This window comes from Austrofundulus limnaeus, unplaced genomic scaffold (assembly GCF_001266775.1).
Source record: "Austrofundulus limnaeus strain Quisiro unplaced genomic scaffold, Austrofundulus_limnaeus-1.0 Scaffold51, whole genome shotgun sequence".
In the NCBI taxonomy this organism is placed as follows: Eukaryota; Metazoa; Chordata; class Actinopteri; order Cyprinodontiformes; family Rivulidae; genus Austrofundulus; species Austrofundulus limnaeus.
Window position 1 is genome coordinate 2,434,608 of NW_013952453.1, and position 14,010 is coordinate 2,448,617.

General features: G+C 37.9%; 2 protein-coding genes across 3 annotated transcripts in view; one reads left to right on the top strand and one right to left on the bottom strand.

The window, feature by feature from the left end:
• The first annotated feature begins 430 nt into the window (after positions 1 to 430).
• slc25a55a (solute carrier family 25 member 55a) lies at positions 431 to 6,346 on the top strand. The gene is made up of 10 exons (XM_014008651.1): positions 431 to 529; positions 1,144 to 1,249; positions 1,629 to 1,754; positions 2,147 to 2,202; positions 3,238 to 3,328; positions 3,405 to 3,523; positions 3,624 to 3,819; positions 3,922 to 4,076; positions 4,165 to 4,240; positions 4,327 to 6,346. Exons 2-10 carry the CDS (start codon positions 1,230 to 1,232, stop codon positions 4,484 to 4,486), a joined length of 999 nt encoding a protein of 332 aa, XP_013864105.1. The 5' UTR covers positions 431 to 529; positions 1,144 to 1,229; the 3' UTR covers positions 4,487 to 6,346.
• Positions 6,347 to 7,408: 1,062 nt separating this feature from the next.
• tspan2a (tetraspanin 2a) overlaps positions 7,409 to 14,010 on the bottom strand; it is a 12,850-nt gene continuing 6,248 nt past the window's right edge. Inside the window, exons 3-8 of one of the 2 annotated variants that reach the window (XM_014008653.1) lie at positions 9,407 to 9,504; positions 9,125 to 9,199; positions 8,934 to 9,023; positions 8,758 to 8,829; positions 8,570 to 8,653; positions 7,409 to 8,428 (exon numbers count right to left, since the gene is read on the bottom strand). In XM_014008653.1, coding sequence (XP_013864107.1) covers positions 8,363 to 8,428; positions 8,570 to 8,653; positions 8,758 to 8,829; positions 8,934 to 9,023; positions 9,125 to 9,199; positions 9,407 to 9,504 — 485 coding nt within the window. In that variant the 3' untranslated portion in view covers positions 7,409 to 8,362. Of the gene's footprint in view, positions 8,429 to 8,569; positions 8,654 to 8,757; positions 8,830 to 8,933; positions 9,024 to 9,124; positions 9,200 to 9,406; positions 9,523 to 14,010 lie in introns of both variants that reach the window. The other variant, XM_014008652.1, reaches the window with a different exon arrangement.

Here is a 14,010-nt window from a genome sequence, read left to right on the forward strand (position 1 = left end):
GAATAGAATAGAATAGAATAGAATAGAATAGAATAGAATAGAATAGAATAGAATAGAATAGAATAGAATGTTCTAATATGACCACACCTAAATGACAGTAAAGCCATGAAGATAATCCAGATTATTGAAAAAAAAAAAAGAACCTTAAAGTGTCTTGCAGGCATTAGGTCAGTCATAAAACAATGATTAACATCAAAGTTTCAATCATACATATAATTTATTTTTATTTTTTACCTCGAATTATGACACAGTTTACACAATAGCTTCTTTCTTTGTACACGCCTGTAAAGCATGGCATCATGTGATTGGCCAACATGAATTGATTGATGTTTATACTTTCCAATAGTAAAAAAAAAGGATAAAATTTCTGATTGGTTGACGGCAAACAGGGCGGGACTTTTTTGTTCCACCACTAAACCCAATGGAAATTTCCACTCGTTCTTTTCTTCTTCGGTCCAAGCAGCTGTGTTGTACTGCTGAAGAGCTTTTTGAAACTGTCTTAAAGGCAAAAAAAAAAGGCTATAAATTGGTAAGCAAAACATTATATTAAATATTATAGTCATTATAAAAGCGGTTTTGTTAGGGGTAGTTGTAGTTTAAAGCTAATGTGTTAACTTTTTGGTAGGTATACCACTTTGAGTGGATGTTCCGGTTTGACTCGCAGTCTGAGTCTACGGCTGTAAATTTCTGCCGAACATTAGTATTTCGTGTTAAATGAGACGATGTACAGTAAAAAAAAAAATAAGTGTCAGGAGTTTGCAATAATAAATTGTCATTGAATTGTTCTTTTCAATAGGCTACGAGGGAATTTGATGGTTTCGTTTCAAATATTATCACTGAAAAAGAGATTAATTCATGTATTCAGTCGTAATTTTGCATATTTAAATATATAAAAAAAGTTACAAGGAGGTTTATCTGCTAAAGCCCGCTGTCTGAAGCAGATTGTATCACATTTCTATGAAAGGTGGTGGGGGGGGTGCGCCCATATATGGGCTTCCGGGTGAGGTCACGCCCACTGTTTGCAGCACTTAAATTAGGAGAGTGACCCTGAAGCACATAGATAAGTTTGACTCTTCTGCTGTGGTGAACATTTAAAAAAACTGTTTGGTATTCTTGGTAACTCCTTGTGACTTCTCTGTTCAGGACCTTCTTCGTACACTTGAATACAACTACTTGAATCTACACGACTTCTTTACATCTCCTTTCTTCACTTGGAACAAATTGTCATCATGTCTCAGCAGCAGATCAGGTAAGTTTTATTCAGTCTTTTTTCTCATTTAAGAATAATGCAATGTTTTTCTATTTCAGGATCTAGAGTTGAAATATTTGACACAAATTTATTTATTTGTTTTTTATGGGAGGAGGGGTTGCTCTATGCCTTATATTGGTAGCAGTAAATTTTTGATAGATGTAAAAAATGAATCATAAAGAAATACCCTTTTTTTTAGTGAAGTTGTAGCTATTTTATTTTATTTTTTTCAGTTCCTCATACAGTCTTATCTAAAACAAAAACCCTCAAAACCTCTATAGCTCCTGAATATCTGTGATATAGAGTGTTGGACAGTGTTTTCAAGAAACCTTTTGTTAAAACAATCTCTTTCTTTTTTTCACCATTTTTTTTYCCCCAGCCTCCCAGCCAAGCTCATTAATGGTGGTATTGCCGGCATTGTTGGGGTCACTTGYGTCTTCCCCATTGACTTGGCAAAGACCAGATTGCAGAACCAAAGAAGTGGGCAGCAGGTCTACAAGAGCATGTGAGTATTTATTTATAACAACACTGGTCATCATGGGTGACTCACCCAATCCAGTCTGTGGGTTTTCTACCTGCTAACATGTGTGAGAGCTCCAGCATTATCCCTGTTCATTCCACAGTGACTCATAATGAATGGTGGACATTCCTGACCTGATGAACTATAACAACTGTTCATTTTTGTCATTCCTTTTAGATGTTTTTTTATTGTTTGTTTTGGGTAGGGGTGGGGGGTTGTGGTGTAGAGGCATGACTATAAAGTGTGAAAAGCAGTTTTTTTTTTTGTTTTGTTTTAACACTGTTAAAACTACATTTTTTTATCCTGCCTCTTTTAATATAACACTTATTTGTTTTAAATACAGTAGTTTTAAATAAATGTTTTTATTCTTTCTGTAGGATGGACTGCCTTATCAAAACTGTTCGATCAGAGGGATACTTTGGAATGTACAGAGGTAAGATTTTACACACATTTGTATGTTAAAAAGCAATAGGCTTTAACRATAGGGTTAACTGTAAGGAAATGATAAGCTCTGTGCGAATACGTTAAAACATCTCAGTATTTACTATTGGGTATTTCATTCTTATTTGATGATTTATTTGTTTTTTATTGCATGCGATGCTTAAGTTACAAGTCTAAATTCTCACAAACTTTAAACATAATTTAAGTATATATGCATTCAGTTAATTTGAAAGAAAAAAAAGTGCTGTTTCATTGTAATGAAGAAATGAAAATCTGCAAAGAAAATGGGAGGCCATTAGTCGAGGTCTCTGCCTTTGTGAGGAATTCTGTTGTTTGCATCTGTGTTTTTCATATTACAGACATGGGTCCCCCTGGGATATTGAAGGCTAGCCGATAAGGCGCAGCCACGCTGGAGGCAAATCATTTAATGGTTCTTACTATATTGCTCTATTTAAAACTATAGGCTCAAGTTGTTTTTGTTGTTGCCATCTGTTCGTTYTGTAATTTGACTTCCTGTCAGTAACCACTTCTTTGTCTCCTCTGTCATGGTCTGTCTCTCTCTATTTGGTTTTGTGYTTTCCTGTTGGGCTATAATGTGTACTTACAGACTTTGGTTGAACTTGCAGATGTCTTTGTAATTTTGCTCAAAGTCTGYTCACATTATACAGTATATATCCTGCCTTTTTACTAACATCTTATTCATGTTGTCCTTAACTTACAGCCTTTCAATAGATACTATTATTTTTTTCTCCCTCATGTTCAGCCTTGTTTACAAACTGTATGACCACAAAACCTTCATAAACTATAATGTTTCCCTTTGTCTGTTTCTCATTATGTTTAAAATACCTTAAATCCTTTGAGAAGCTTTTACTGAAGCTGCTTTAAGTTAAGCACTTGTCCATGTGATAATCTATTCAACAGATTTCTACTTTCTGATGTTAATATTAGCAGCAAATGTTTTTKTTGTTCTGATTGTAAACTTTGTTATGGCTTCAAGTACTAACTGTATTTTTGTTTGTTTTCTCAGGCGCAGCAGTAAATTTGACCCTAGTAACCCCCGAGAAGGCCATCAAGCTGGCTGCTAATGACTTCTTCCGTCATCACCTCGCCAAGGATGGGTGAGTGCAGTTGTATATAATAATGCTTTAATGTTTCTGATTTGTGGTTTGACTTACGACTGTTTTCTGTTAACAGAAAGAGGTTGACTGTGTTCAAAGAGATGCTGGCAGGTTGTGGTGCAGGCATGTGCCAGGTTGTTGTCACGACCCCTATGGAAATGCTCAAGATACAGCTGCAAGATGCAGGGAGGCTTGGTAAGAATATGAACTTCTGATGAGGTCATTTCTGTGGTCCATGGACTAAAACACACTTTATATGTATTTAATACGCACTGTTTTATTTTTTTTCTTAAAGCAACGCAACAACAAAAACCAGTCATGGTGTCGCCCACAAAGCTCGTGACCACAAATGCTGTGCTCGCCCGCTCCTACAACTCTGGCACTGTGGCGTCGGCACCGAGGGCTGTTTCTGCCACACAGATTGCAAAGGAGCTTCTCCACACCCAGGGCGTCCAGGGTCTCTACAAAGGTCTGGGCGCAACACTAATGAGGTAACGCACAAGTTCCTCTATTTAGAAACAAAATATGAACTTGCCGTCGTTACGCATCATGTCACTGTTAAAACAATAACCACCGTGTTTAACTTCTTTCAGGGATGTTCCCTTTTCTGTTGTTTACTTCCCATTGTTTGCTAACTTGAACYGCCTGGGCAAACCTAGTCCTGAAGAGCCGTCCCCCTTCTACTGGGCATTCCTCTCAGGCTGTGCTGCAGGATCTACTGCTGCAGTCGCTGTCAATCCCTGTGATGGTAGGTTTTATATATATATTTTTTTCTCTCGTTTTTATCCTTTTTCAACAGCAGCACTGTTGAACACGTTATCATTTGCCCCTTCCAGTTGTGAAGACCAGACTGCAGTCCCTAAACAAAGGGGCGAGTGAGGAGAGTTATGAAGGAGTTCTGGATTGTGTAAGGTACGGCAGAACTTTCGGTTGATTTTTGTAGTTTACCTGTCCTGCTATGCATGCRTGTTCATGAACCAATCTTTCTTTCTCAACAGTAAAATAATGAGGAAGGAGGGACCCTCTGCCTTCCTGAAGGGTGCCGGCTGCAGAGCCCTGGTCATCGCACCTCTGTTTGGAATTGCACAGGTCATGTATTTTGTTGGTGTTGGTGAATATATCTTGGACAACTTCCCTCTCAGCTTCATGTCAGTGTGAGCTCATACTGTCTGGCTGAAGATGCACAGSACCTGATGGACAACTGGCAGCTGCATCCTCTTAAGCCCCTTTCATAAGTCAAATCCGCGCAATCGCCGCACAGACCAGTCCGGCTTTAAGCCTCCCCGAGTCATTCATAAGACCACAGGTGAAGGCGGGCAGGTCCCGCTCACATGTACGTATTCATAAATGAACCCGCAGCGCGCATCCAAAAGAGGCGTGGAGCAGAACTCAGCTGGGCTGAACTGGACCGCAACGTATTTATTGTGGGACAGACGCCTGCTGCGTCGTATCAAACAAAACAACTGAATTAGCTCACTTTAGTGATTCTGTGGCGGTTAAATATTTTTTAAAATAATTATACAAAGTTGCTTTTTTTGTTTGTCATTTTTGATATTCCCTCCGTAAAATCTATAGATTAATCCTCCGCCGCTCACTGGCTGCTGCGTCGTATCAAAAAATAAGAAAATAAAAAGAAGAAGAAAAAAGACTTAAAATTAGCTCATTATAGCGAACCTGTAGCTCAATATTTTATAAACTAACCAGCTGCAAATTTGATTTTCTGTGTCGTCTTTAATATTCCCTCAGTAATAAATCTCCAGCTGCACTGACGTCTTCCTGTCAAACACACACACACACGCACACACACACACACACACACACACACACACACACACAGTTCCTCCGCTGCTCACCGCTCTGCCTTATCAGAGAGAAAAAACAAAACTAACTTTTACAAGTTGCTGTTTCGTGTCATTTTTAATATTCCCTTGTTATTAAATCTGCTTGTTGATTAATCCCGTGGTCGCTCATGGATGTCATCATATTCTGAGCGCTGATCTGCGGGTTGCTTTCACAAGTGGGTCTGCCTCGGGTCCGGCTCTTCTGCTCGCGGATCGGGGCGCATCAGAGGCGAGTAAAATTAACTCGCTTGTCCGCCTTCGTGTTTTTTCTGAATGCTCGTTGGAGGACTGAACACGCATCAGGCCCGGACTGAGCCGTCTTAGGAAAGGGGCTTTTGTTTACAAGAGCCAAAATAAAGACTGATGATCTGCACGGTCCAACAACTGTGTTGCACTTAAACACTTTTACAAACCCGTCAAGTCGATGGAGGCCATTGTTTTGCACTTAAAGCTGTTGGCCTTCTTTGGTTGGAGACTCAGAAAAATTAATCCTTCTTTGTCTTCAGTCACATTCAGATTCCCTCTGTGAGGGAGGGAGCTCATTCAAAGACAGACCTATTTTAGTATTACTTTCTTTTGGTTTTTTTGTATGTCTATACTATTTTTTTATAAGTACAGTTACCTATAATTATTTTATTTTATATTTTTCTCTTTTCCCAGTTACCATAACTGTTTCATTCTGCATWGCCTTCAATTTGGAGCTAGGAGTTGTAACGAGACAACATAAGGGGTCTAGTTTACACAACTTATTAGGAAATTTCTTTTATTTTTATTTTTTTTGTAATATACTGTTTTCTCTGTTGTTTCATTTCCCTAAGCTTGAACCTTCCTATTGGCATGGGACCACTTCATTTATTAAATCATCATGTGTCCTTGTGTATAGTGGTCATAGAATTAGTGGGCTAAAAGCTGGAGTGTTTCTATTTTTTCCTTCTTGAAAAACTTGACTTTGTATGTGTTTGTTTGTCTATATATTACTTGAAATATACATGCATACCATCAGTTTCAGTCATATATAATTTCTACTTTATGCTGTAAATGGAGCAGATTTTATCTGTTTCTAAGAAGCATTTTTTTTAACCTGAAATAAACATTGATACTGTGAAAGTTGATTGTTACATTACTGTTATTTGGGGTGATTTTTGTATACTTGATATTCATTAAATTCATATATCAATCTTTTTGTTCATATGGTTATTTGACACTATTGACTTGGGTTTTTTTTTCAGCACTTAAATATCTATAAAGAAACAATGCTGTAGTGTTTTGGCCAATTCAACACTTCTGAAGTGTTCAGCTTGTCTGAACTAAAAGGCAGCTGTCAAAACGAACTTGTGAAATCTTAACCTAAACATTTTTCCACGTTTAGATGCAATGCATGTAGTAAATTTGTATCTAGTTTTTTGGCAAAACCATAGCAGACTAGTGTTTGTGTCTGCACATAAAGCTGAAAATTCTGGTTTAGCTATAATCAGCTGCAGAGAAGACGCTGGTTCTAACAAATGGACTAGAACTGCAGTTGAATTTCAGGTACTGCTTGATCACTTGGGTTTATTTTTTTTAGCCCTTTTTTGTGTTTTCTGCTGCTGGTATGTGGTCTGCTTGTATGTCCCATGACCCTGTTTTCACTCCTCAGTTCTGCATGTCATGACACACAACTCTTATTTACCAGACAAASCTAATCTTTAAAGCTTGTTCACCTCCTGTTGGTTGTCTCACTTCTGTTTCGTAGTGTCATAAAATTTCCTACATGTCACCTGACTCAAAACATGCTCTWATACTTTGCTGAAAGCATCAGTCGCTGTAGTTCCCCCTGCCTTCGCAATGCTAGCTAAAACTACTAGAACACATTTTCAGTCTTGAAAGTTGAATTCAGCAGCCTCCGGCTGGCAAAGTGCGAAATTCAATCAGAAAAAACAATATTTATTTCTAAGGTGCTAGKATCGTAAACTTCAAGGTTCACCACAGACATTCAGAGGCTTAAGAAGTTCATTTTGCACCATAATTTAATATAATGCAGGTGGTCCTAATGTTTTGACAGAGGTGTTTGTATGTGAGAAGTTTCAAAGGATCTAAAGTTCATTACTGACTGCAGCGTTCAAACAGTAAACCTGCAAAGAGCGCCAACGTGTTCAGGAAACAACCACAAAATGTTCGTTGATGCACTTCCTTGTTTTCTTCTTTTGAAACGAAGCAGAAAGCTGGGCTGACAATAAATAAATAAAAAACAAGAAACAGGTGATAAAAGCACCCGGATTTATTTATTGTTGTTAACAGTATGACAGAAACTATATTATTCTATATTTTACACCTTATTGGCACACCAACAAAATTTACATCCACAATAATTCACACAAAATGCAAACTAACTCACTGTTACTGTTTAAACATGCTGGAGATAAAACTCAGTGCAGCGCTGACGTTTCAGACAAATTTGGAAATTTACAAAAGGGGCAGTTTATCATCAGACCGTCATACCCTTTGGGTTAGCTTCCTGTCTACACCTATTCTCTTGTGCTTTACAGTAAAAAAAAAAAACATGTCGAGTGTGGAGGCAAGAAGCAAAGCACACTCGTTATGCGTGTGTTCGATTTATGAGAAATAGTCAAATTATTCAGTAGTAGTTTGACTACAAAAGGTCAAGTAGGCACATAATCCACTCTGCAAAGGTAGGCTAGTCTTCAAAACACTTAAGCACACAAAGAAAAGTGCAAGAATCCGACCAAAAAGAGCAGGAAAACTAACGAACGCGTTAACGGCTAAGGCCTAAAATAATTGTCCGTATTTACAGCAGTGCTCCTCCTTCACCACATTCMTGTCAGAGACGGCTTTCTGCTCCGTGTTGGTTTCACACTGCAGCATTTCAGCCTCTGCACAGCAGCTGCAGCATATTAAAAGCCAGGAATGTCACAGGGTTATGTTAAAAGCAGAGCTTAAGTAATGGGGGAAAAAAACAAAACAGGGATAAATTATAGTTTCAGTGCTGGTGGAGTCGAGAGGAAGATGTGAAGATGCCGATCCAGCGTATGATGTCAAATGTGGTCCCCACCTAATCCGTCTGGTCGATTAAGAATGCCATTGAAATGTAACTCTGGCATTGCCCTTCGCAAAATAATAGATATTGATTCTGGAGGGCTGCGAGTGTGTCGGGGTTTGGTTGTTGCTGGGTGGAGGTGAGGAGACGGTGTACCGTCTATATGACCTCCCTGGTGTTCCTGATGGCGCAGCACAAGACCATACTGAAGATCATTCCAAGGATCTGAAAACAGATTAAAGCACTTAAAGCAGCAATGTATTAAACTTAAAAGCCAGTATTAACAGTACCTTGCAGATTAATGTTAAAACAAGTGAATCGTTCTGGGTTTAATAAGCTAAAAATTGAGATTTTGCACATTCTTACCATAACTCCAGCAATACCAATCCCTATATATCCAATGATATGCAGCTTTTCCTCAAAGAAGTCATGTATTGCAGTGAAACAGTCCTAAAAAAACACACCAAAAAAGTTATTTTTTTCTTCTTTTTTAAGCAGTTGCTATGCTGCCATCATGTGTTTGTTTAGCAGCACAGCAGGCTGGGTGAGTTTACCTGGGTGTCTTCTGRAAACTCTTCACACATCTTTTTAACTGTATCTGAAGTGGGACCTCCACAACAGTTCAGCTGTAGATACAGATATATATATGAAAAGTACAAAAAGGTAAGAAAAAAAAGTATACTTTTGTATCGGAGCAGAAAATAAGTGAACGAAGGCGAATTGTTCTTACAGTTTTGTGGTAAAGTGTTGCTATCAGGGTGCCGTTTACACTGTCGTCATCAGCCRAGTTGTTATAAAATTTTTGGACTTCTTCAGTAATCTGTTACAAAATTAATAATATTAATAATAAAGAATAAAAATATGTTTTATTAATCAGCTGACCCTCGGCTACTTGAGCCCGACAACGTTCTGTGACGGTACCTGCTCTTTGTTCATGAATCCAAACACACCGGCGGTGATCTCAGCTCCAAAGATTATCAGAAGGCAAGCAAAGAACTGCAGAATCAGAGGAGAAACAGGCWTGTTATTGTCCTCTAACATCTGTTTTAGTTCAATAACTAACTGACGATGAGCTAGTTTTTAAAGAACGTATATAAAACCCAATCACAGCTTTTTTTAAAATTTACAAAGAGATAAAAAAAACAGCAGCATAGAAGAGAATCAAAGTTATTAAAAGGGGAATTTTTAATCCTTTGAACCCACCGATGCGAGAAGACACTGAGACTCCCACACTGCCCCGAAACACCCGAAGAACCCCACGACCATCATCAACCCTCCTGCACCGAGCAGGATGTACACAGCTGCAGAGAGACACACAGCTGCATCATTTTGCAAAAAACATACAAAAAAAAAAAAAAACAGTTTATTAATGAGTTGAAAAAAACCTAAAGTGAAGCAGAAAAATCAAACTGCAGTTACAGCCTTTTGGCTGAAGGTGGCAGCATTGATCCAACGTGCATTCATGTCGTCAGGGAGGGAGATTTTTTAATAAAAAGTCTGTTTGTTGTGCTTGAATAACAGAAAGGACGTGTAGGTGGGAACTTTCTTTCTTTTTTTTTTTTTTCCTGTGGCCTCCCACAGCTCACAAKCTGATTATCAACCTACTCCACTGTGAATTTTACAGCTTACTGTAGAGAGAAGTTATCAGAGAAAATACAGTATCTGTGAGTGTGTGAGTGTGGATAGTGTGTGCTGTACTGGTCAGTGTRATAGAATTGCTTATCATAAGGCAAATACTGGTTTCAGCAAAAACATTGTCAGGACCGTTTCATCATTCAAATGACCAACTATCTAAAGTTGGGTATAAAACTAATGTGTTCCTCCTCTGGGCACCTAACAGGCATAGCCAGAAATCATTCCCAACAACAGGGTTCATACAGTTTAAGGCAAGTTGCATTTAAGACTTTTTAATGCCAAGTGAAATCAAATTTAAGACCAATTTCACAATAAACACAAATGACAAAAAAATAAAACTGTGGCAGAAACACATGAATCAAAGTATTTTTTAGGTTGATTTATTCAAATATTGCTAATAGACCAATTGCTTTTATCCATGTCTAACTGACATTTTGTCAAATATAGCAAAAAAAACAAAAAACATTCTTAGCAGTCAGTTTTAAACATAATTTAATTCCTGGAAATCCTCTAACGACCCAAAATTAGTTGTTTTAGGACCCACAGTTGGGTCTCAACCCCAGCGTACTGTAGATGAAACCTTAAAGTGCCTGCGACATCAAATTTTTGTAAGAAATATGAATGCATTTTTGGAACGACGACATTATTAACATATTCGAAAACAAATTTCACATTGCTCAGATGGACAGTTGTTGAGACATTTGCATGTGAAATAACAGGAAGTGGTGTCAAAAGGGAACATCTGAATGGRAATATTTCAAAAATAAATAAAYGTGACCAATTATTYTAACATTTGATACRAATTACAGTCATCCTMCTTACAATGTGTTCACATTTTTAAGACTTCTGAAGATTGATTTAAGACCTTTGAAGGCAAATTAAGGCTTTATTATTGGATTGATGAATTCAAGACCTTTTAAGACTTTTTAAGGATGCGCGGGAACCCTGTACAATGACAAGACGTCTGAGGCCGGGGCACAGTCCTGAATCATAATTAAATGAAAACCGAAGCTGAAAATCAAAAGACAAACAAGGTTTCCGTTCGCTCCTTTGATGCATTAGTGTGGTTCCCAGTTTTAGACTCCATTCATTCTTGCTCCTGCACCGCGGAGCACAGAAACAGACGCCATCTGTCTCAACGAAATGGCAAATCAAATTAGGACGATTCGATCGCTGCAGAACGCGACCGACCTCGGCTCCCTTCGAGCCCGCCTGACGTCACCTCCCCCCCGCCTGCTCCCAGCCTTCGCTACGGGGTCCCGTGCACCGTAACCACACACCGAGCCGGTCCCCYGAGCGCCGTGCTAAGAGCCTAATCAGCGACATAGGCAGCTACCACGGCAGCGGCTTAATTAATCCTCATGAGTCCGACGCAAGCTGTTGTTTTCCTGTTGTCGAACAAAAGGGAAGGTAAAGACGAGGCGAATGGACGCTGACCTGGAGGTAACGGAGCACAAGAGATGCAAAACCTCAAAGCAAACTGCCTTTTTTACAATGGGAGTTTCGATAAGCTCAGAACTTATATAACTGAGTCAAACTGCTTTCTTAAACTGCTCAGTTTTGTACTTCTGGACGACTGTAAAGTTGTGCCCTTCAAACCGAGCATCAAAAACACACATTAGTGAATGTAAAGCTCTGGTTTATCTCTCAGTTTAACTCGCTCCCTATCTTATACACACACAGAACGGTTGTTTACACACTGCGGAGCGAAGAGGTGACTGCATGGAAAAGTGAATCATCCACGGGGAATGCTGCCATTTTCTTTTATTATGCGATCACCATCTTTAGTCTCGTTGTCAGAGCTAGCAAAACCTGAATATTTCATTAAAAAAGAAGAAAAAAAAAAGAATCACTGTTATAAAACGTGCAGAATGTCCAGTATGTGGATATTTACAAGGTTTTCTCCCACAGCTTCAGTGTAACAAGCTCTGATTTTTCCATCCTATTCTAAACGAGCTGCTTCTGTAAGCACATAAACTGAAATGACTCCTACTCGTCAGCTAGAATACAAGTTTAAAACTTATTTTTTTAATGCAAAGCCAGTTCATGTTTTATTATCCTCAGCAAAGCCTTTTGGTTCACMGTTGGTTAAATTCATTTCTAGTGGAAACCTCTTCTTGATTCAAAAACAAGAAACACAGCAGCTGGAAATGAGCGTAAGGACCAGTAACGTAGGAAAATACAAGTCATTTATGGAAATGTATCTGTGACTCGTTTAACAGACAAGCTCCGGGATTTTTGTAAGTCAAATTAAGTTAACTAAGCATCGTTGAGCTTAACCACAGTTGTTATGCTTCTGCATGTTTGGGGTCAGTATTTCTTTTATTTTTTTATTATTTATTTGATGCCCATTTTTAAGGTTGCAGAGAATGTTTTTTTAATCCTAAAAATAGAAATAAACTTTGCATTACAATGTTTTTTTTATTATCTCAAATCAGAATCAGAAACACTTTATTGCCACTGTCAGTAAACGAGTTACAGACTAGGAATTTGCTCTGGTGTGTTCACTATGTAAAGTAGGTTTTGCGGCCTGGTCTCGCTCCGACCTGAAACCCCCGTGTCCTGAGCAACGTTATAATAGTTTAGGATTTTTCATTATAGTTTAGTTTTATTTCATTTTGACTTTTTTTCTTTTAATTCAGTTAGTTTTAATTAGTTTTTACAGTGGATTTGATAGTTTTTATTAGTTATTATTGTGTAATACTTAGTTTTAGTTTATTTTTTATTAGTTCTATTAGTTTTTTATTGTTTGAATAAACATATTTACCAATGCATCCTCAAGCTTGTGATGTTCCTGTGAGTTAACTAACCAACAGTTATTTGGTCGCTAGTTAAAGCAGTCCATTATAGCGACACCTTCCTAAAATAATTGTGTAATTTTGTCAAATAAGGACTTGGGCGATTATTTTAAGACAATGACAATAGATAGATAATAATCTATAAAAATAGATAGATGCACACATCTTAAAATAAATTGACAAACACTAAAACTAAGGATATTCTATCTATAATTTCAGTTAGTTTGAGTTAGTTTTGTAAAAAAAAATATTATACAGTTTTAGTTAGTTATTGTTTTATTCATTTTATTACAGCTTTGATTTATTTTAGTTAACTAAAATATCTTTTCAATATCAGTTTTCGTTATTCAGTTAGTTTTAGTCCTGAGAGAGTGAAGCAGTTCCATGACAGCACGGCATGGAGCTGATGAAGTGAAGTCACCATTTTAGGTCATGGCTGAAACGGGAGCAGCGAGAACAGGCTTCATTCTGATCGTCTACTCCTACGCAGGGCGGCCGATACAAGGCCCGTTGTGTTGAGGAGCGGACACTGAGGGCCGTTTGTCCTCTCCACTGTATGTTTTAATAATCTGCCGTTTGTTTAAGCGAGACTTTCTCACACACAGAAACACAACTCTTCTTTCGGTATTAAACAAAAAAAGACACCTGACAACAAAGTGCAACCGAGTTTGAGTGAAGGGAACAGAGGCGTCTGATCGAGCAGTTCACAGAGTTCACTCATCGCTGCTGTCGGTGTGTCGCTGTTTACAAAATGTCCTTCTGTCATGGAACAAAGACTTCCAGGATGGAACCATAAACTGTAAATAAATCGAAGACAGTTTACGGGATGACACAGACTCGTTTCTCAACTTCTGTTTTTATTTTTATTTTTAATTATTATCCCATTCTTGCTCCCTTTTAAAAGAATACTTACAGGTATTTTGTCTGTAAAAGGGAGTTCCAAAAATAGCTTCTGAATTTGTGATTTTCTTCTTCATTTAAATATGGGCCCTTTTTTTTTTTTTTTACACAGCCAGCTGCTGATTTAAAGAAGTGAAACAGTGAATGAGTCCTGATGTCTTGTGGTTAAAAACTATTTTAGGGGTCTATTAAATTCAGACATGTTTTAGAGCCAGACACATATAGCAGTGATCTTCCATTTTTTTAGAAGTTCTTTGAAAAAGAACAAATGTTGACGTTAAAATAGACAAATATATCTAAAATAAAATTAGTATCCCTTAACGTATTGAATATCGCCTGCTACTTTTCATGTCAAACTGTTTTAAACAAAGATCTTGCACCGTCTGTTAGCAGTTAGTGTGCATGTTGGGGATGACTCTCAGCTACTACCACACCAAAATCCTACCCAAAATATAAATCCAACCAAAATATAGA